At 34.2% G+C, this 22,352-nt stretch overlaps 4 protein-coding genes across 4 annotated transcripts in view; all 4 read right to left on the bottom strand.

Moving 5' to 3' along the window:
* The window catches only part of LOC125822634 (proteasome subunit alpha type-4), an 82,009-nt gene that overhangs the window by 18,380 nt on the left and 41,277 nt on the right, over positions 1-22,352 (bottom strand). The window lies entirely within an intron of this gene.
* LOC125822626 (UDP-glycosyltransferase 43-like) overlaps positions 1-22,352 on the bottom strand; it is a 36,857-nt gene that overhangs the window by 13,365 nt on the left and 1,140 nt on the right. The gene's annotated exons all lie outside the window — the stretch shown is intronic.
* LOC125822631 (GTP-binding protein ERG) lies at positions 4,318-10,267 on the bottom strand. Its single transcript, XM_049502052.1, has 8 exons — positions 9,572-10,267; positions 8,681-8,770; positions 8,094-8,239; positions 6,232-6,390; positions 6,062-6,128; positions 5,327-5,434; positions 5,084-5,223; positions 4,318-4,643 (listed from the first exon to the last, which is right to left on the bottom strand). The coding sequence occupies exons 1-8, from the start codon at positions 10,094-10,096 to the stop codon at positions 4,556-4,558; spliced, it is 1,323 nt and encodes a 440-aa protein (XP_049358009.1). The 5' UTR covers positions 10,097-10,267; the 3' UTR covers positions 4,318-4,555.
* LOC125822630 (enhancer of polycomb-like protein 1) lies at positions 10,869-19,036 on the bottom strand. Its single transcript, XM_049502051.1, has 12 exons — positions 18,606-19,036; positions 18,213-18,342; positions 18,030-18,132; positions 16,271-16,394; positions 15,625-15,690; positions 14,611-14,649; positions 13,714-13,794; positions 13,547-13,594; positions 12,817-12,867; positions 12,562-12,630; positions 11,777-12,010; positions 10,869-11,609 (listed from the first exon to the last, which is right to left on the bottom strand). The coding sequence occupies exons 1-12, from the start codon at positions 18,753-18,755 to the stop codon at positions 11,361-11,363; spliced, it is 1,344 nt and encodes a 447-aa protein (XP_049358008.1). The 5' UTR covers positions 18,756-19,036; the 3' UTR covers positions 10,869-11,360.

Here is a 22,352-nt window from a genome sequence, read left to right as displayed (position 1 = left end):
AATACTAATAATCATAGTTCTAACAAGTGGTATGTATAGCTATTCGTATCAGTAATAAATTGTTCGATCTAGGGTTTTATTTAACATCCCAATGTCAAGTTTTCCTTTTCGATCCAATAGTATACTCTCTCGATTTCAATTTATATGAGTTAGTTTGATTTTGTATGAATTTTAAAAAGGAAAGAAATACTTTTGAAACTTATGGTAAAAAATAAATTATTTCATTAATAGTAAAATGTATATTTTAAAAATAAATTGTTACTAAATATTGAAATGTGTCATTCTCTTTGGGACAGATTAAAAAGGAAAGTATGTTGCATAAAGTGAGACAGAGTGAGTATTAACCTATTTACACTGATATCGTAATTTTCTCTCACTATCTTTATATTTCAACTTGTTACTTATCACATTTTTCATGAACAATTATTTATAACTGTCTTTCAATTTAATTATCATATTGTGTGAAAATGATTTTATATTCTCTCTCCATTCATTTTTACTTGTCTAGTATGCTAAAAATATTTTTTTTATCAATTTTAAAAAATCAAGAAATAACTTATAATTTTATGTCTTTATTCTTGTTATTAAATACTATTCATTTATCAACATTTTAATGATATATAATTGATAAGGATGATGTGTATCGAGTCGAATATGAACGAGTAAAGACTGACTTAGGGATTGGAGCTAGTATTATTAGAAATGTAATAGGAAATATAACTGAAGAAGAAGGTGATTTTAAGGTGTGTAAAATCACTTTCTTTAAAGAGATATTGCTCGTATACATATTGGAAAAAGTACAAAAAATCCCTCCAGGATATAACAAACCCTTTTTTTATACATGTAGATTTTTCTTAGGCTATTTACTAGAGAGTCTTTAGATTTATTGAACTTAAGAGATGACTTTTCATAAGAGTCATGTTCTTTCATGATCAAATGACTTTTCATAAGAGTCATGCTATTTCATGAACAAACGACTTTTCATAACAGTCATGCTTTTAAATGAATAGAGTGAATGGCATATATGCTCTAGTTTTTAGACTATAGGGACACCAATGTTTCAAAAGTATGACAGAGGATATCTACATACCATTTACGATAATTCGAGGGTATATTTATCCTTTTTCCCTATTATAAAATATACAACAAGTATTATCAATGTATAAAAGCTATTTATCTTTTCTTGTTAGAGACCTAATTTTTGTCCAATCCAGTCTAATTGTACCAAAAGCAATGAAATGTATGACTAGTGAGATCTTTGATGGATTTTGAAAAAGAGAAGGACCATTAGCTAGCTTTGAGCTTTCCCTTTTGAATGAGTAATAATATTCTCTTTTTTCAACTGTCTTGGCTTTTCTTTGGTTTTGTTAAGTGGGGTTTGCAAAATCTAAAGTCAGTCATAACCCCCACCCCCACCCCCACCCTCCTCCAACCCCCCTCATTGTCTTGTTTCTGTCAATCTATTTATTATGATTACCCTACAAAGACACAGTTTTATCAAGAACCCAAAAATGGAAAAAGTAGTACTGATCAGATTTGGAAATTGTGTTTCCATTGAAGAAACCTCCTTTTAAGGATAAAGCTTTTCTCACCACATTTGGAAATTGTGCATTCCATCAAGAAACCTATGTTTCCAACTTGTATTCTCCGTTCACTTTTATTTGTTCAGTATTTTAAAAATATATTTTTATTTTTACTTATCACTTTTAACATATTTAAAAATACATATATTTGCCTTTACATGTTTTACCCTTAACATCAATTACTTGTTTCTTTTCCAAATAATCGATTAATACAGAGTCAATCATTTTTAAAATAAAGTAGACGAGTAAAATTGAACGGGGAACTTACATTCCAGTACTTAGTACTCATGAAACCTACATGTGTATCTTTGCTTCTTTAATTTGTGTTTTTAGGGGTAATCATGATTAATGAAGACATTCTTGTAACTATTATAATAATTTCCTGACCCAATAAGATCTTTCTTTTTTACCCATCATTCTGTTTTGAATATTTCATAAACTGATTTCAGTGAGTACTTGAGTTTAAAGAAAATTAATGGGAAATAATTTGTTTTATTTATAAAATCAAATTTTGTTACTACTCCTATCATTTACCTACGTTAGACATGCATCTTAGGTCTTCTTGCGATGTTTCAGGTAGTTTCTAAACAAACGCCGAGCTAGAGTTGTAGTTATGAATTTGTAAAAACTCAATAGTTTAAACTAATTATAAAATGCTATATTTATGCTAAAAAAATCAATTAATATGTGAATAATTAATCCAACACCCAATAATTAACCTTTTTCGATAGAATCTAACCTCTTACAAATTCAAAATTTTGAATCTATTCCTATTACAAATATATATAAAAGCTCAATTCTCATCATTTCCACACTTCATCACTCATATTAATCTTTCAATTGTTAAGGAATAAGCAATAATTGAACATGTATTTAGTTTGAAGATGAATTAACAATTCATATTTTTTGGTGAATTAAAGCATGAAAAAAAAACAACCATTGGCTAGTTACATCAGAAGTTTGACATTGTTCCTGATTTAATGCTAGATTGATTGGAAAAAGCTACTGTTTAAAAGTTTTGACTTTTTAAATTTGCCTCCAATAGTCTCTTGGTTAAAATAGTGGAATCCCTCATGCGTACTCTTAGATTCATGGGAGTCACTAGGGTTTTAAAAGGTTTTGTTTAAGTCACATTCAGTCAATGCTAACTTATAATTTCATGAAGATATATATTAATTAGGCTGTCGGTAAATTTCATTTAAACACTCAAATTAATCATGACTTGTTTCGGTTAAGTATCCGAACACATGATAAAATACTCATGTTAAATACTTTCGAGTCAAGATTCTATGCGTATTTTCAAGTGCTTATTACCTAAATAAATTTACCACTTACCATATACACCTCCTTTTATTTTATACATTAGCTTAAGTAAGTTGTAAAACATCATGTTTATCTACATATAATTAACTGAGGTGACATGTTTTAAATGGTTCATTTATCTACGTAATAGGTGCTTGAGCATAAACATAAAAGACTTCTCATAAATTGAGCTGGAAATACTTAATTGGAACACTTCATCGTGCGTTCAGATTCTCAATTAGAGCATGTAATTCAATCATCAAAATAAAATTGATTGGCAAGCTTAATTAAGTCATTGTCAATGTTTTACCATCACTAGACCATGTTATTAATTTCTTAAGAGTTTTCATTTGAGCACTTATTAAAATACCTAATAATAACATTAATTATAAGGATGTTTTTCTAAGTTACTTTTGGTATCTCCTCAAAGCTCAAATTAACATTACACTAAGCAAGAGACAAATTTAAAATATTAATTACAATTCATACGAATCCAATAACTTTTACTTAAATACAGTGGACCTAATTGAACCAAAAAGTCTACAATAGGTACCAATATAAATAGGTTTGGATTTATTTATTTTTCCTATATAGCTTCTTTGATTTCTCGATAAAGGACAATATGACCAATAGTGGTTTGAGAAAATAGTACGATGTATTTTTCGTTTTTTTGTCCAAGGAGGAGTACCACTTTTGAATTTTGATTTTTATCTTGTCTATTATAGTTCAATTTTGGTTTTAGTTCATAATTCATTAATGTACTTTGTAGTTTGTACATATGGTACTTGATTGCTGCCAAATGAGTTAAACTAGTTGTCCTTGCAAATCAAATGACATTGGAATAGGAAATTCAGCTTCATCTGGCACTACTTTATTAATCGGTGGGATAAGAATAATAAACTCGAATCAAAAAGTGAAATTATTTTATCTTGTATTTGACTTACGGGTATTAATTAGTTCAAGAATTATTTTATTTCACTATTTATATTAGAATGATCGAAACTAGTTATCTCATATAAAAGATGAGATAACTAATCTCATCAGATGTCCTTATCTATTCCGTCTCACCAAACAACCCCCTTCCGATTCAGGTAGCCGACAAGATTGACAAAACTTGATTTTCAAAAGTGCGACAGAAACTTAGTGCACCGAACTACCTTTTACTACCATGTAAGCATCGCCGTGTTTGGGTAGTAACTAATTCGATTAGATAAAAATCCAATAAGGAAAATACTGAAGCAAGAACAGAAAGAACAAAGGTTAGATGAGAAAATGTAACAATGGAAGAACAAAAAGTACATTGATTAGATGAGTAAATGGAACAATTGAAGGTTCAAACATATTAATGGAATGAACTAAAGAGGACATACAATCTTACTCTCTGGGGGGGGGGGGGGGGGGGGGGGATTGTACCCTTAATCCAATTGGAATACAAACTATGTCTAGAATTTTGACCTTAAAATCTATGGAAAAGAATATAAATGTATTCACATGTAAAGGGAAATTAAGCTTCCCTTCCATATTTTGTATCAGAACAACATAATTTTGGATTAATGACATGCTTGGGTAAATTATTGTGTCAACTGACATTTGCTTTGCTAAAGGGACAAAAACTGGAGCACCTCTATATACACACACACACATGCAAAACAAGGGCATTGTCTTTGATCTCATGATTTCACTCTAACCATAAGCATTAGATGGACGTTTCTCTTGAATATCGTTCTTAACTCTTCATTTGCCTCTATACCTATTCTCCTGCATGAAAACAACAGAAATATAACGTTATAATAAAGCAACTTTGGCCAAGCTAAGATAATTCATGTCAAACAGCAATTTGCTGAAGCAAATATTGAAGTCTTTAGTTATAAATGTTTTTTCTATCTATAAGCAACAACGCATGGTCTTAGTTTTGAAGACTAGGAAATAGAAAACAGAACTATAGATCTGAACAGCTGTGTTCAATGTTCATAAATCAGTAAATTACATAGAGAAAGAAAAGATTTTATCTAGGGCGATGGTTCAAGTGACTACAATCAGCTCAGTCCAGTCCTTCTGTATAGGATCATGTATTATGCGTAATCTCAATTTCAGAGTTTCATGGTTCAGGTATTAAGCAGAGAAGTCATTCACAGATACTTCAAGTTCTTTTAATATTAATGAGAAAGATGAGCAAGGCTCAATGGAAAGATTGTTACCCTATTTTGGAACCATTCTTTCCTACAAGAATCTTGCGTTGGCTTATCTTGTGTGTGATCAAATGCTGTTCAATTCTTAGGGAACCATCACGTAACTCCTTCCAGTCCATCAGGCGATGGTCAATGCCATATGGGATTTCCTAAATAGACAAATTAGCAGGTCATTGTCAGGCTTAGTAACTTGGTCGCCTGCTGGTTAAAGAAAGCAAATCCTCAAAAGTGCACAAACAAGACAATGAATACCTGATGTATGTAATGTAGCAACTTTTCCCTGACAACTTCCATTGAAATATTCTTCATAACTTCTTCACTCATGACAAATGGATCTTCATCCCACGGTCTTTTCAGTGACTAAGCGTAACAAACAACATGGTATACGAGTTAAGCACTTAATTTAGTAGATAGATTACAGGACTAACTGTCCAGTTTCCTCGCTAAAAGGGGATGAGTGCAGTAACAGAGAGATCAAAGCAAAAAATAAAAAAACATGGTATCCGAGTTAAGCACTTAATTTAGTAGATAGATTACAGGACTGACTGTCCAGTTTCCTCACTAAAAGGGGATGAGTGCAGTAACAGAGAGATCAAAGCAAAAAATAAAATAACCAAAAGAACCTTTTAACTTCACACATATAATATGATATATGCGAGACAACAAAGCAACCCATCCCTATGCACTCTCTTTAAAGTAGTGCCTGCAGTTAATAGTGGAGAAAAGGGGGCATGGAAATTATAGTTTCTGGCTCAAACTACACTCTGACAATTATAGTTTTTTGCTCAAACTACGCTCTCCATGACTTAGAGTAATAAGGCAGAAGCACCTTTCAGGAGCTAAAAGTTCCAAAGGTAGATACAATCACTTAGTTAGCAGTCGCCCAAAAAAAAAAGAGTAGGTGGTATCACTTATACGGTGCGACTCAAACATAACATGCAGAAGGGTAAAAATACCACACACACAGAGCCTCAGACGTGAACATACCTGCTCCATCAAGTATTTTGTTAAATCTTTCACTCCAGCGCCCTTTAGTCCGGATACCGTAAAGCACCTACAAAGGATAAATCAACAAAGCAAACACCGTAATGAGCATGAATATCAATTAAATCAAATAAGTGTAATACATACCACAACATGAAAAGGTAAAAGATTACCTTTCATATCCAGGAAGGTCTTTGAATTCCTCTACAACTTTCAACAAGTCTTTCTTTTTCTCGATTAGGTCAACTTTATTGATACACAGTAAGCGCTTCTGGTTTGGATTAGCCTCAGAGCCCATTCTCTCAATCAACCTCACCACTCGGGAATCAGGCCTATAAATTCAGAAAATTAGACAGAAGAAATCATGCCAGCAAAGTTCTGATGAATCTACTTAGTGCTATAAGATGCAGTTATATGTGCACCCTCCAGTCCTCTCTAAAATACTTTTTTCTCGATAAGTTCACTTCATTTTAAACATGGAAAACTATATCTATCTTCACTGAACAGAGCTAATTAAGGTGATGCAGGGGGGCAGAATAAGTTCCAAAGCCTATCTTTTGGATTAAAGGACACAGAACTTAACAGTTCACATGAAAAACTCAATATTTGGAGCTTTGCTAGCATATATACATATACAAAGATAGGAAAACCGGACACTTCCCATGTAGAGAGCTAAAGAGCATAATTTCATAACCCTAGATTGGAATTTGCAAATTAAAAAATAGTTTCAAATAAAAAAGATAAGGATTAGATAAGACATAAATGGCATTCCACCTTGAGAAACTAGTGACAAACATTTGGAAATAACACATTACATTTGACTACAAAGAAGAAAGGAAACCTACTCTAGCTGCTACATATTCTACATTCTACAAGTAACTAATCATCTCAGGAAGTCCTCACAAACCTATCTCAACAATGATGTTGAAAGGTCCTCACATTTCTATCCCAAGTGGAAGCCTACTCTATCAAAGCGAGAAATTTATCAAGGCTTAACACACGATTTGAATCATGTTTCTGTGTAGGGAGCGAAGCTTACCCTTGAACAAAAACCAAAATACCAGTTGGTCAAAATGGGTCCAGAAGTCACATTTGCCAGGAAATTGATTGAACAATGAGATTACTTCACATATTATCTTGATCCTAAAGATGAATCTTCAAACAAATAAACCTCAACCAGCATATAAGAACTTTATTCAAGTCAAATTTCACTTCAAAGTTGGTCAGTTGACTGTCAAAAAGCTTTAAGGGACAAAATTCACTTCAAAATTGGTCCATTGACCCTCAGAAAGCCTAAGTGACAAAAGATTTTGATGGAGGAAGTAGTTTTCTTCCATCGCCATGGAAAATACAGGTGTCATCTCATTGATATATTTCAAGTTGATCTTCTCTACTGGACCTATAACCTTACCTCTATAAAGCATTTATACAGCCTTCTACACTGGGTTTGTTGTTGTTGTAATAAAATCTTATTTACGCTGCAAAAAAATTGGAGAGGCCAAAAGCCCATCTATTTGAGTAAATCATAGAAGATGTGTATCATCGTTAAGAAATTCTATGCCCTCCACCCTATATTATGTGAAAAAAATTGAGCTAAGTACAATTAAAATGTAAATATGATTTGCACTTGTTGGTGCTGGTGAATGCAATAGTATGCAGAGGACTGTTTGATTTATGCTTGATAAAAAAAGTGATTGAAAAATGACATGGGCTAGTGTACCAATCAGAGAGGTATTTAGTCCAAAAATACAGGCAAATAAGTGCATGCAGGCTTGGGGTAAGAGTACTACTATGGAAAACACTATCTACCTTCTTCTGTGAACTCGCCTAACGATGAAAATCTGAAAATTAGACAAACATATCCAGATTAAACAAGCAAAGCACATCTTACCATATGATCTTTTTTCTTGTACTAGTAAATTTTATATCACAGGTAGTTATAGATAACAATGTTGCATATATAATATCATGAGATAAGCATATAGTTATTGCATAAATATGAACTTTTGGAGTTGAAGCAAGAAGAAAAACTAACTTGGTAAGATGCCTATGAGCATCAAATATGACAATGAGTACATCATATAGATCAATAGACCTCCATGCACTTTCAATACGTGCTTTCATGTCTTTGTAAGGAAATCCACCTTTCTTTAGCATAAGCCCAGGGGTGTCAAAGAAACACTGCATAAAGAACTCATTAGATATATAGAAGCTTTGCTCTCCATATATTTTAGTCCCAAAAAGTATACGGAGTGTGTTGTTGTTGTTGTTTTATCATGTTCTATTATTTGAGCAGGATATTTGACGTTTTCTGAGCTATTCAAACATAGTATAATCACTTTGATGTGAGAAAAGATAGTTTGGGACTTCACTATTGTAGTGGACAAAATCCAATTATTTTACAGAACTCTTTACCAATACAGTGGGTTAAGTTCAGTGATCATAGGTGAAACTAACTCTAAGTCCATGAAAATATATACATTTATTGTCATGTTGGAGATTAGAATTCATGTTAGTAAATAGATGCAGCTCAAGCAACAAAAAGCTGATGAAAATGAAATGGAGATCAACAACCAGGGAAAAAGAAAGGAACTGAAACCTAGTAATTCAAAGTACACTCACAATTTGTGTTTTCCCTTTAGTCATCACACCTAAGACTTCATGAGTAGTGGTATTTGTCTTCCGTGATACAGCAGAAACTTTGGTCCCAACCTACAGAAAGAGAAAGCATCAGACAACAACCACATAGTTAAAGACTACTGCAGGGATTAGTTGCCCATAATAATATAATCTCATTTTGTTTGGGGTAAAATAAGAGTTGTTACAGTTCATAGGGTATACTCTATAAACAATACAACAGCAACAACTACATCTCAATTTCATACTCACTGAGTTTATCTATATGAATCCTCTGAAAAACCGGGAGAGGAGGCACTAATTGTTCTTTTCAAAATTTATATTTAGCAAGATACGAGCTAAGCCACTTAAGCATATCATTGCCCTTATGATCACTAACCACCAATATTGACAAAATTAGTCATCACTATACTCGTAGAACAACAATAAAACATGGAAATTTATCCAGAGTCATTGAACCATGTACTTGAAAACTTAATTGCTTGTTCAAAATTTCTTACTTCAAAAAGTATTTTAACTGGAAAGCTTCATGCATTTTCTAGCTTTAGTTGGGTGTCTTTCTTCTTTGAGTTACCTTGGCTCTCCATTGAAGTAGAGAACATGGAACGAAAGCTCTAAGTCTGCATCTTCATTTTCTATTTGAGAGTTAGTGGGTCCTAACTATTTGAAGGAAACTGGTCCACAAGTATTTCTAGAGGAGCATTAGATTTAGCAATTTATAGTCGTCATCTATCTGGCATTTAATCCATTTTAGCTAATACAGGCAATTAGTCATCAGTATACTCTTTCTTTTTTATTTTTTTTGAAAAAGGAGTCATTATACACTCATGTAACCAACAATAAAACATGGAAATCTATCGAGAAGAGATCACCAACCATGTAATTAGTCAATGAAGATTTCCCAGCATTAGGAGCTCCAATAATTCCCACACTCAATGACATTTGATCTTCTTCCTTCACCAACTCATCCTCTTTATCTTCGTCCCCTTCCTCATCAGGCAGGTCCAGTGCAGATTCTAGAAGAGTCCTAGCCAATAAAGCAGCTCTTCTTCTCTTCTCCTCTTCTTTAATCAAGATTCTTGAACTCTTAATCTCTGAAGGGTCTTCACCAAAGACTTTAGTTTTCACTCTATCCCTATATTTCTCATCCCAAGTGGAGCTTACACTGCTTTCTGAATTAACATCATTGTTTAATCCCACAACCACATCGTATTGCGAACTGTCGAAGACTGAGGATGACGTGTCGTCTTCTTCAGAGGAAGAAAGACCAGTGCTTGTGGGGTGGTCTTCTTGAGGTTGGGCTGAGTAAAATCGAAGGAAAATGGTTGAATTGAAATGGGTTTTGCTCCGATTTGAAGATAGTGATGAGTTCAATGTCCTCAAAATTCTTAAAGCTTTCATATCAAGATTTCACAAATCTTTCAACTTTGAGCTTATACAAAATCCAAATGCAAGAAAAACATGCAAATTTTAAGAACCCAGAATCAGCTTTTGCACTTGCTTTATTCTGCTACAGAGAAGGAGATGGTGTAAGAACTGTAAAATGGACAAAGGGGTTTTGAGGGTTTTAGAGATGGAAGAGAAGGGATAAATGAGGATTTGTTTGTCTTTTTGAAGTTGTTTGAATTTGGGCTTATCATATGGGCTAATGTAAAAGCCCAATAGTGGACTATGTTTGGATTCCTGTTTTGTCCATAAATGAAGGAGCAATCACTTCTTAAATTTTTGGGGGGAAAAACACTCGTAACTGGAAACTATTTACAACCGGCTACGCTTTATTTTCGTGCCTCCGTATTGTAAACTATTTACAAGTGACTATCCCTTACTTTCATACTTCTTTGTTTTTAACTACTAACACGCTTTTATTGGTTGATACTTGTTGCCATTAGAGTATATATATATATATATATATATATATACACACTCTAATGGCATCAAGGAGGAACATGCAGTGTTTCCGTGAAAAAAGCTTTCCCCGGGAAAGTTGAAGCTTACTAAGAATGGAGAACCGTAACTACAAAATTGTACCATGAAAGAAGAGTGAAAAGAATTCCCATCCAGAAATAAAATAGAACATGTCTGTAACTTATAATTATTCGAAAAAGATGAAAAGTTCGTCATCCCATGATAAAGTAAACTTGGAAAATAGCAAGATAAGAAAATAAACTGGCCTAATTAACAATGAATGGCTAAACCTGGTTAACTTCATCCTTCATTTACAACAAACACATACATACATTATCTACGTGGACGTGTACTTAAAATAAGACCTGATCTATTAAATAACATTCTACAAATACAGGGAGGAAAATACTTTTTCCTCTTTTTTCTTCCCTTGTCCTAACTTGGAAATATTGTACATTTGGGCAGAGGGATGCTTTCATTTCTTAACTATGCAAGAAACAATGAAAATGGTACACCCTGCACTTGCCCAAAAACAAAACCAAAAGGCAAACCATTACGGCAAAACGATGCTCTAAGCTTTCATTCTATGACATTTGCCTTCAACAAATTTATCAAATCTGTCCGTGCATCTCCTGGACTTCGTTCTTCGATTATCACTGGTTAAAAATTTCCCCTTCCATCTATAGCACCATGCAAATATCATACAACATATACAATTTTCAAGGGGATTGAGCAACAAGCTCATGAAGTGCTGATCATATCATTGAAGTGCAGAATGTCGAGCCTTTGGTGGAACATATAAAGTATCACCGCACTCAATGAGTGTATGGCTAAGTGGATTCCATCTGTCAAACACGATACGGCCACCTCGCCCCATCCTTCCACGAAAGCTAAATGTGTGAGCAGGTAGGCCATTTGGTGTTGGAGAACCTGGAGGTATAATGCCTGCAGCTGACAATTTGGCCGGATCCAGAGGTTTCGTGAACAGCAGAGTTGGCTCATTTGGATCCTATATAACCCAATTTATTCAGTCTCATCTTCAGTTTATTATTGACAAATGGATTAAGTTCAAGTAGCTTTCAACTAACATGCAAAGTAATTTGAACACAACATTTGAAAAAATGTGTGATAAAGTGAGACAGTATAGGGAAGCATCTTTAGGGAGTAGGTAAGCACCAATTTATAGAGCCATCCATGGGGCACAAGTCTTCGCTTGAAATCTCGCCTCATGATTCTAGGAGAAGCAGTCACCAGCTTCGGGTCCGGGAAGGTTATGTTTTGTGCTCTATGCCGACGGCTAGTAGAAGGATCATCAGAGTCGACAAATTCGTCCTCACTTGAACCAACCTTACTTGGGAAGGAAGGAAATTCAGGCAGAGTAAAGGTATCCTCAAAAAGCTCAGTTTCATTCTGGAATCCAAGAAAAGTAGATTTATTAATTCATGTAACATTCAAAATGAATAACCCTAAAGCACAAAGCCCTGACCCTGAGGAGAATAAACAGTTACATTTGGTACTTGGAAAAGGCCTAATGATATCGTAATATGACTAAGCAGGACATTGATAAGGAAAATCTGCACCCACATTTAAGTGATCTATTGCAGTAAAGAGCTATTTCCTCTCCAACCTACTAGTTTTTCCATTTATTTTTTTAAGAAAAAAACTACTATCACTCTATTTCGTAAACCAACTTTTAGTTGGCAGCTGAATTTCTTTTCAGCACAGCAATTAGAAATTGCTCCAGAGCTGCATGTAAGATTCTAGTAAAACCTCAATTTGTCAATCTTAAATGCAATCACAATAAAATAGAAAGCAGATACTCAATCTATTTCCAGTCGAGACAGAATAAGAGAGAATAGAATATTATCAAATGATACTCCCATTACTGCTGGTAAGTATCATATGGTAAAAATGGTGAAAAAACGAAGAAGATAGACTAGATAGTACCCATCCTCACATACCTTGTGTTTCATTTGAAGTCTCTGGAGGCTAATCTCACTATCAATAACCTCTCGCTTCTTCTCCTCTCTCTGCACACAATAAGATCAGGGGAAATGACTGTCGACTGTGCAGATCATAAGGAATCAATTGGTATGGGTCTGAACCTTGTTCGTGAAGTCCAAGTATCCCATTCATACCCACAATTTACCCAATGCACCAATATATATATATATATATATATATATATATATTAGTAACTATTAAGAAATACAAACCTTGATGAGAGCCTCAAGAATGATCTTTGCTTGGTCAAGGTTGCGCCTAACCTGGAAAATGTGAAATGATATAAGTAAATTTCCTAAGAGCAAAAGACCAAATCATATGTAGCATCAACTCATCTATAGCCAGAGAAGCTTTTACTAATGCAGTCTATCACGCTCGCCAAGTATAGAGGCTATGTGCCACAGAAAAATCATGTAGGGAACGGCTATTAGTTTCTGAGATCATTATTGTTAGGTATTAAACTACCACCACATCAGCATATTTCTACATACAAGAAGTTCATTAAGCGAACAAGAGAGACTGATACAATACAATCTTCAATTAAGAAATGATGTGACAACTCGCAGTTGGCAAGAAGGCAATACGTGATTGAATAGTTACCATCATCTTAAAAAGGATGTCTAGATCCATTAATGGGAAAATAGAAATTGAAGAGCAACATTTGCAATAATTTGGCATTGTTTCAGCAATTCATGCCGAACCTAATGAAGAGCTGTTAGATCCGAATGAAAGGAAATGATGGATAGTATACACAACTGGTGGAAAAGAAGCTCATGATTCTGGGTGCAACTGGACTGGGATGATGATAAGCAAGATATGACATGAAAGAATCACCTTGGCCAATACACAGGGAACTGTCAAGATAGACAATCATAGGTAGATGGGTATTTCATTTTAGAGAATAGATCAAGAAATAAGAGCTAAATTCGTCCTTGGGTTCACCTGGCGAAGCTTTTCAAAGGACTGTGCATTGTTTTCCCTCCTTTGCATCTGTCAAAGAAAAGAGGAAGCCACAAATTCTCCATTAACACAAACAAAATCCCATGAGAATTTAATTGTCAACCAGAAATTTTACACAAGAAGATTGGGACAGTCATAGAATGGAATACCCTTCTGGTATGAAGTCTGTGGGCCTTCTCCCTTGGCCTAAATACATTATACGGATTTGTGTCGTTAACTGGTGGAGGCGGCTTCAAAATGACAGCAATGACCAGTAGTCAGTAGATAATCAACAGCAACAAATAGAGTCATATAAAACTAAAAGAACATCACATCTTCATTATGCTATAATAATGACACGATTTGCACAATTTTTCATTAGGTATGGAGAAAACATAGTAATCATTGATCACCCAAGTGCCAAGGCAGAATTTAAGAATTATTGCTGGAAGTACCACTCAAACAGGGCTGCAGATCCTAAAGTGTTTCAGAAAACAGAATAACGAAGCAGACAAGACTAGTTCACTCTACAATCTTCCACACATAACCAATTGATGAGGTTAACTAAGGAAATAAGATTAAATCAACAACTATGTAATAGTAACTGATAAAAAAATGGAAATTGGGCCTAATTCAACCTAAAAAGCTAGCTCAAGAGATAAGGATTGCCCAAAGACTATATAAGGAGATAAATTGCCTCCTACACACGAATGTAGGCCACCCGCACACCCAGGCCTGCCAACTGGAGAGTGGACAAGATAATATGGGGGCCCAACATCGGTGAAACAAGAATTGGGCGGGCCTGGCTCGATACAATGTTGAACTGTCTGACTATCTCATCTAAAGCTTTTAGATGAGATAGTCACGCATTTCAATATAGTAGCAGAGCCCAGATTCAAGTCTCACCACCATCCAATATCAGAAAGAATTTTCATGTGCTTGGCCCAAGAAAAAAGAATAAGGATCGTATGTGAGAGGGCATGTTGAAGAAATCAAATAACTAATAGTGTTAGAATACTAATTCAAATCACTCAACTGAATTTACAAATTAGGAAAGTCAAACTGACCTGCAAACGCCGAAGAGAAGGCTTCTGCAACCGCTCCCGCTAATAAAAAAGAAACAGAAGGTTGCATGAGGATTCATCTTTAAGGACCACATCTAAATCGACTCTATTAATTCTGATAAGAAGCAAACACCAAAGGCTCTAGTAATCAAGCATTCGGAGCTTTCATGTTGAATATTATACATAAAGAACAATCAATGTGATCCCAAATTTCCAATTAAAATCTATAACATACAAGTTGGAGGATAAGTTTTCATTGTTTACTCCGCATAAACATTTTGTTGACATGCAATGGGATGCTTTTAACACATTCTCAAATTGATTTACAATTAATCTCATCATCTCTGGAAAAAAACACATCTATACAAACCTATGGAACACACATGATGGGTTGCTCATAACCCATCCTCAAACTATTTTCCAATTTAAAAACATACAAACTTATTCAGAATACAGGGCAAAAGAACGAGGTCTCAAGATGTAAATGAAAAGGTCAGATTCTTAATGATGACAAATCCAGCAACGTAGTCTTCTATAAAAATCAGCAATTCCACGACCTTCAACAAGTTCCATATCAGAAGTCACATCTGCTAACAAATGTCAAATTAAATAGTTGCAGAATCCCACCCACTGGTTACAAAAAAAGAAGAAAATACATTTTTTGAGATTGAATATTTTTTTTTTGAGATTGAAGAAGAAAATACATTTAAGCTTTAGCACCTATAGATGGAAGCCGCTAATATTAAGAGATGACCTCAAACCTTACAAGAAAGGTAATGAGTAAGAGAATAACAGGCTAACAGGCTTATTAAGTAGAATATAAGCTTTGTGAATATATCAGTAGTGTGAAAGCAAATTTACAGATTTTGGTGGACGCAAACAAACAAGAAACTTCCAACATAACTTGTTGAATGTCTCGACATGGAACCCCATTAACAGTGTGTTTGTCATATTTTTCTTTTGATGAACATGTGTGTTAACCAAATTATACAACCGAAAGTGGTGAGAAATACATACCTTATCCTTCCAGTAATTATAAATAGACTGGAATACTCCATACTTAATGGATAGAGATTGCAAGGCCTGAATTTAAAACCATAAAAAGGGAAACAAATGATGAATAAGTAGGAAAACTAAACTTCACTACATTCAGAGATGCAAAAAATCTCAGAAAGTAAAAAAATCAAAACAGCTAAGAATAGGGATATCCAAAAAGAAGAAAGATGTACAAAGATCATGTACAGGTTATGCTGTTCAAATTGAAGAAACGAACACAATTTCCAATGTCAGCAACAAACATAAAGAATCCATATATCTTATAATAGCAGAATTTGAGCATTTTCAGTGAATAGAGGCTAGGTTTTCGTGAATAGAGGCTAGATAACGCAAAAGCAAAAAGGATTGCAAAGCGCAGGAAATGGCTCTAGTTTTCGTATAATGATGGAAGATTTTTTAGTTTTTAAGTTGCTTGCAACAGTCTTGCAATAATGAACCTGAATTCTCCAGTAGGTCCACATATAAGTTACAACTACAGCATATGGAGTTCTTATTAGAGCAAACAATATCAAAAATTGCAAAGTGGATTCTTTAAATAACAATGCAACACGAAAGACAAAGTCAAACTTGCAAAATCAGCAGACTAACAAGAAGAGCTAGCTTTTACCTCAACAGCAGCATCAAAACTTAGAAGCACAGGAACTGGCGAGCCAAGCGTATTTGCTATAACTCCTGCTCTTTCTCGGGCCTTGTGATCTAAAACTTCTAGTTTATACAAAATTGTCTCCAACCTGTATCAGGAAACAAAAGTGATTTTGTTGCCTATGATCAATAAGCAAAATTCAAGTCTTGAATTAAGCATATTGTATTCCTTATAGAAAAAAGGGCACATCATATTGAGAGGAAAAGAGCAGGATGAAATATATAGAGCATAGACAAATTACACTCAGCATCAGAAACCTGGAGCCAAATACAGATTAAACATAAAATAATTAAAGGGACTAAAAGTGGCTTGAGGAAAATGGAGAAAGGAGTGCAAGCAAGTAGGATAGAAACAAACATGGCAGCTCTAAGAAGCAAAACTCAGGTCCAGTACTTAGCTTACGGTGTGGGAAGGATATACTAGAATAAAATTAAGGGGTTGTCTGGTTTATGAATAAGGATAACAGTCCAGGGAAAAAAAGGGAACATCTTATCTCGCGTTTGGTTGAACTTTTGATTCTGGGATTATCAATCCCGGGATTATACCACAATTCTGGCATTATTTTTCTACCACACTCAATGTGGGATAACAATACCAGGATAAAACACCAAAATGATTTAGATGCCCTTCTCCAAAACTCTTCTCCCAAAGTCCTTTAGAAAACTCAAGGTTAAAATCGAAAAAAAAGTGTATCCCAATTTATCTAGTTTAAAACCAAACATATGTATTTTATTATAACCCAATATCCCATTTTAGTTAAAAGAGACAAACATCTACCAATAAAAGCATATCCCCTAAATGAGTCCATCATTATTCAATCCCCACATTATAATCCATGTCTAACTTGTTTACCAACCAAACGACCCCTAAGTTTGTATGCTTCTAGGATAAAAGGTAATGTCACGCAGCTTTTGCAACTTCAGCACAAAGGAAATAGTGTCTTCCATGTGGAAACCAACATGTCACAACAGGACTAACAGACAAAAAACTGAAATCCGACTCAGATATCAGTGGAAGGTCAAGTAAGGTCTAAGAAGAGCCCCAAGTTTGTTAGCCTTTAAGTCTTTAACACCAAATCCATCAATGTTACAATGTCATAAGTGACCTGTTTCTCCAGGTTAAGATAGCACAAGATATGCTTGGGACACCTCAGAGGTAATGTCAGTTTGCATCATCCAAGCACGCTAGCACAGTTGATATAATAATGGAAATGATTTTCTTACAAAGAGACCTTCAGGAAAGCACCATTATTTGAGCTTATCCTTCACTAGATGGTTTTCGTTCAGTATAAGCATGGATTGTCCTAGGTACATTATGGTTTGGCTAATTAGCTCAGTGTATAGCTTAAAGGAGTTGTGCTATGACTACAGAATGGCCTCTGTCCACCTTCCTCTCTTCCTTATACCTGGAGTATTTGGTTAACTAAGCTCTCTGGTGCATTGTGCCATAGTGTGATAAGAACTTATGCAATACAGCTATTATATAGATTTAGAGTCTCTTACTTCTGTTCTTCAAACTAATTCTCACAAGTACCACATTTTATTACTCTCTGTGTGAATGCAAACATATCCAACTAGCAGTGACATGAGGAAACAATAATAAAGGTTGAACCAACCATAAGGAAGAAACAGAGAGCAAATGTCTCAAGGAAAGCTGTGTATGTGGGTGCGTGTATAAATGTAACACAGTAGGTATACAGAAGCATGGTTTAAGATTTTTTTACTTTTCAGCTGCAAGAACTTTTCTTTCTCTGTTGAACTCTTGAAGCCAATCTTCATCCTCATTGTCAAGATCATACTCCACAAATTCTCCAATCTCAGCCCGAGCTACATTAAATTTTAACAAAGTTCCAGAAGTTACTACTCAGATGATACTAACATCCCCCAGTACAGTACACTTGACGTACCTCCTCTAGCATGTATATATGATGTTGGCTGCGCAAAGGTGGGGGAATAATCTCTTTCATATGTATCCACAATCACATACTCAGGAGTAGGTATTTCAGGAGCCAACTTCTTGCTAGAAGTTTGTGGCACCTAAAGAATAAATTATTGTCCAACATAATAAGCTTAGGTACAGGCACAATTCACCAGCACAGCAGTAATGTGTATCATGATCAAGACCAAGTACGTTATCAAAATTTTAACTTAGGAGTTAGGACAGTTAACTTGAAACAAGGAGATTAAAACATAAAAGAGCTAGTTAAACTGAATGAAGAATTCATGCATGCAAATTTAAATCACAGATAAGTCCATGCAATGCAATATAGCATAAAACTACAAGGATTGAGCTCAAAAACCTCATTTTCTGTAGCTTCAGCAGCGAGACGAAGGATAAGGTTTCGTGTATTAGTCTGGGAATCATCATCCTCAAAATCCTTGATAGATTTCAAAATTGGCAACTTCTTGTGAATGTCAAGAGGACGCGGTCTAAATGAGAGTCTACTCATTATCAACTGAGCTCATTCCCCACACAAAAGTCACTCTGTTCTACTCCGGCGGCTCAACCCTAAAGCCACTAAAGCAGTGGCTTTAGGCCCCAAAAAATAACCAAAATCCCCCAAATTCAGTTCGCTCAAATACCGAAGATACACAAAAAGGAAACAAATTCGAGACTAAACGAAGAACCAAAACCAGATGGAGAAGATACATACATAAAAGAGACAACCAGATCTGATGATGAAGGCGATGTAAATAGTGAGAAGCACCGTATTAACATTTGGAAGAAACAATTTACCTAAGTAGAATTTAAAAACAATTATGTATTTTTATTGTTACTATTAATTAAAACTTTGTTGCTAATCTTTACTAATTTTAAGCACATATTTTTGTAATTTTATTATTCACGTAGTTATAATTAAAAATCATACACAGTTACTTTTTTATTTCTTAATTTGTTTAATTCACTTCAATTTGAATCAATCATATTTTAATATTGATTTTGTAAGATTATCTTCAATTCTTTGAGATATTTTTTTAAACATTTCATGTTCAAATTAATTAAATTATCAAATAATTAAATTTTAAAAAATATTGTCTTGCCTTTAAATGTTTTCTAATCACTATAATATTAATTGTTGTAATTAAAAAATTTATGAAATATTATATAACTAAAAAAATGGTACTTTAATTGACATATTCAATAAAGTGAAATCTTAATTTAATTTTTACATACTTTTAGAATAATTTTGATAGTTCATGTAACAAATGATTTTATTGAAAAAGTTTTCAAAATTATAATGATTAAAAAAGATTTAAACATTTGTGTTGATATGTAATGTACAATACTCTATATACGTCTATTCTTGTCTTACAAATATTACAAGAAATGTTATGCCATCAATTGAAAAAAGAAAAAATAATTATTAAATTATAGTCAATTACAATATATTTTTTAGAATTTATGAGAATAATATATATATACGTAACTTTCTTTTTTAAATTTTGGCTTTAAACCGCCTATTATATTAAGTCTCCCCGAGCTTATCTAACTCACACAAATAAAAGAAAACAACAAAGTAGTTCATTTTAGAATTCAATAATTAAGCAGAGTCCGAGTAGTCCGAGTCAAATCAGTGAGCCGTGCAAGAAAACATTTTCGGAGGAATGATGGAGGACGGATAAAAATGGAGAGTTAATCCAGAAGCTAGACAATTTAAATGGGTTTTGGATATCTGTATGTACATTTAATATAGGAAAAATTACATAAGTGAAGGTCTTTTATTTAATAATTACCGTTTTTAAGTATAATTTTAATTTATTACCATTTTTGTCAACTTTTAGCAATAGTTACTTAAAACAATTTTAAAACAAATTTGTTCCTTTTCATGTAATTTTTAAACTAAAGCGAGAAAAGTGTTGCCCATTTGCTCATATCCTCTCTCTCTTTTCTTTCTACTCTTCTGTCCGAAAATTTTAGGGTTTTGTTGTTCCTTCTTCCCCATCTTTCAGCACAGAATTCTAATGGAAGAAGAAGGAGGAGCACGAAAATCGCCTAGAAGAAGTCCGCGGATACTTAGTGATGTTGGTACTTTGAATCAGAAAGTTTATAGAAGGAGTCGAATGAGAGGTCAAGTTTCATCTCCTACTGATGAAGTTAATGACTGTCCCAATTTTAGTTTGGGAATCTCACAAGAATCGGGTGAGCAAAACAAGGGTGAGCAGAACAAGGAGGAGCAGAACAAGAAGCAGAACAAAGGTAAAAAACGAGTTAAAGAGGTGAACAATGTGAAGAAATCGAAAAAAAGATGCGTTGATTTAGCATCTACGTCGAAGAAAATCGTGGACTGTGATGACGATTTTGAGGATTTACCTCCTCAATTTCAATAAAAAAAATTAAAAAATAAAGATGGGCCGGAGAAGAAGAAGCCAGTGAAGGATGCAAAAACACGAAATCGATTGCCCAAAAATGTCATTCTACCAGAGAGTAGATATCCGGTATGTGATAGTATTTTTCCTAGTTAGTTGTTGTTTTAGGAATGATTGTATACTGATTATTGCCTTGATTTTGAGATCTAGTATGTGGAATTCACCTTTAATTCAACTTTAGTATGTAGTAATACAATTTTTTTTAAACACTCAAATATGAATGTGAGATATCAAGTTAGGATGTGTTGACACCCAATTTTGGACATCCACAATAGGAATTAATTTTTGAACTTCATTAATTTCAAACAATTAGGAATAATTAATTTTATAAAGAATTCAAATATATTTCAAGTCACTTTTTAGGTAAGTTTAGTCATTTTATGATCTCTAAATAATATATACGTTTTACATAATTATTATATTTTGATAAGTATTCGAAAACCGCGTCAATAAAAATTTTACTTTTACATAAATATCCTACTAATTAGTTTATCTATATAATAAATAACTTTTTTTTTTAGTCGATTAGTTTATAACTAAGTTAATTATTTTATTTCGTTGAAATTAAGAAGCTCGCTAATTAATTCGTCTTGGTCAAGTTTTAACTAAATTCATTGATTAAATTTTGATTTGACTACAATCTAATTTTATTTGAGGTTATACACCTAATTAATTTATTTCAATCCTTAAAAGACCAATGTTGGGCCTGCTTACTTCTTTTTCAGCAGTCCAAGTTAAATTTCCAGCAACCCAGACGACCCAGCCCATTTTTTTCTCTCCAACCCGGCCCAATTCTATTCTAAAGAGACCCAGCAACATTATTCCAGAACGTTAACCTCACAGCAGTAGCTCACGGCAACAACAGCTTCCAACGGCAACAATGATTCCCAAACGCCAGCAGCTTCAACGTCCACAAATACACGGAAAGCAACTCACGACGTCAATGGTACAGCTTTACGGGTCTTACTCCTCTGTCAGAGCAGCTCGAACAACTTTGCACCTACCACAGCCGCCTGAAATTTTATCCCTGCTCCGCGATTTCCGTCTTTTGCTGGCAAGGACGGGCGCCACGTCGTGCCTTAAGAGCAAAGAATCGATCAAAGCCGTCAACGTCTATTTCAACTTTTGGATTTTGGCTGGAAATTTGGATTTCCTGGCAACAACAACTTCTGCCCGTCCTTGGGAAGAGATTTTGAACTTTGAAATCGATTGGGAATTCCATTTGTACCCCGACCCTTTTCCTAATTTTCGACTTTTTCCCCCAAAATCCGAACTCGATTGTTCTCCCTATAAAGTCCCTTTGTTCTTCATTTGAAAGGAAAAAAAGATCAAGAGTAAGCTATGTATTGAGAGGAAAAAATATATCTAAAACAAAAAAATCTTTGAAATTGTTCTTGATCGTTTTGTCTCGTTCATTCGAGTTTCTCGGAGTTGTGTTTCGTTGGAAGAATCGTTGCCCTCCTCAGCTCGTTTGTCCTAGTCTCGCTGCCCCGGAAAAGGTAACGCTCTTCCCTTTACCATACTCTTTTCGCCTTTGCTATTTTTGACATGACGGTATTCGTTGTAGTATGTTTCTGTCCTTCGAGTTCGTAATGTCTTAGTTTGAGACCTCTTATAGAGTTATTTTAGATGACTAAATTTAAGCTCTAAGTTTTGGTGTGTACAATTCTTCGATTGTG

This window comes from Solanum verrucosum, unplaced genomic scaffold (genome assembly GCF_900185275.1).
Source record: "Solanum verrucosum unplaced genomic scaffold, falcon-dt-bn FXZP01000103.1, whole genome shotgun sequence".
Lineage (NCBI taxonomy): Eukaryota > Viridiplantae > Streptophyta > Magnoliopsida > Solanales > Solanaceae > Solanum > Solanum verrucosum.
The sequence above is the reverse complement of the archived record's forward strand: the minus strand, read 5'-3'. Positions and strand labels throughout refer to the sequence as shown.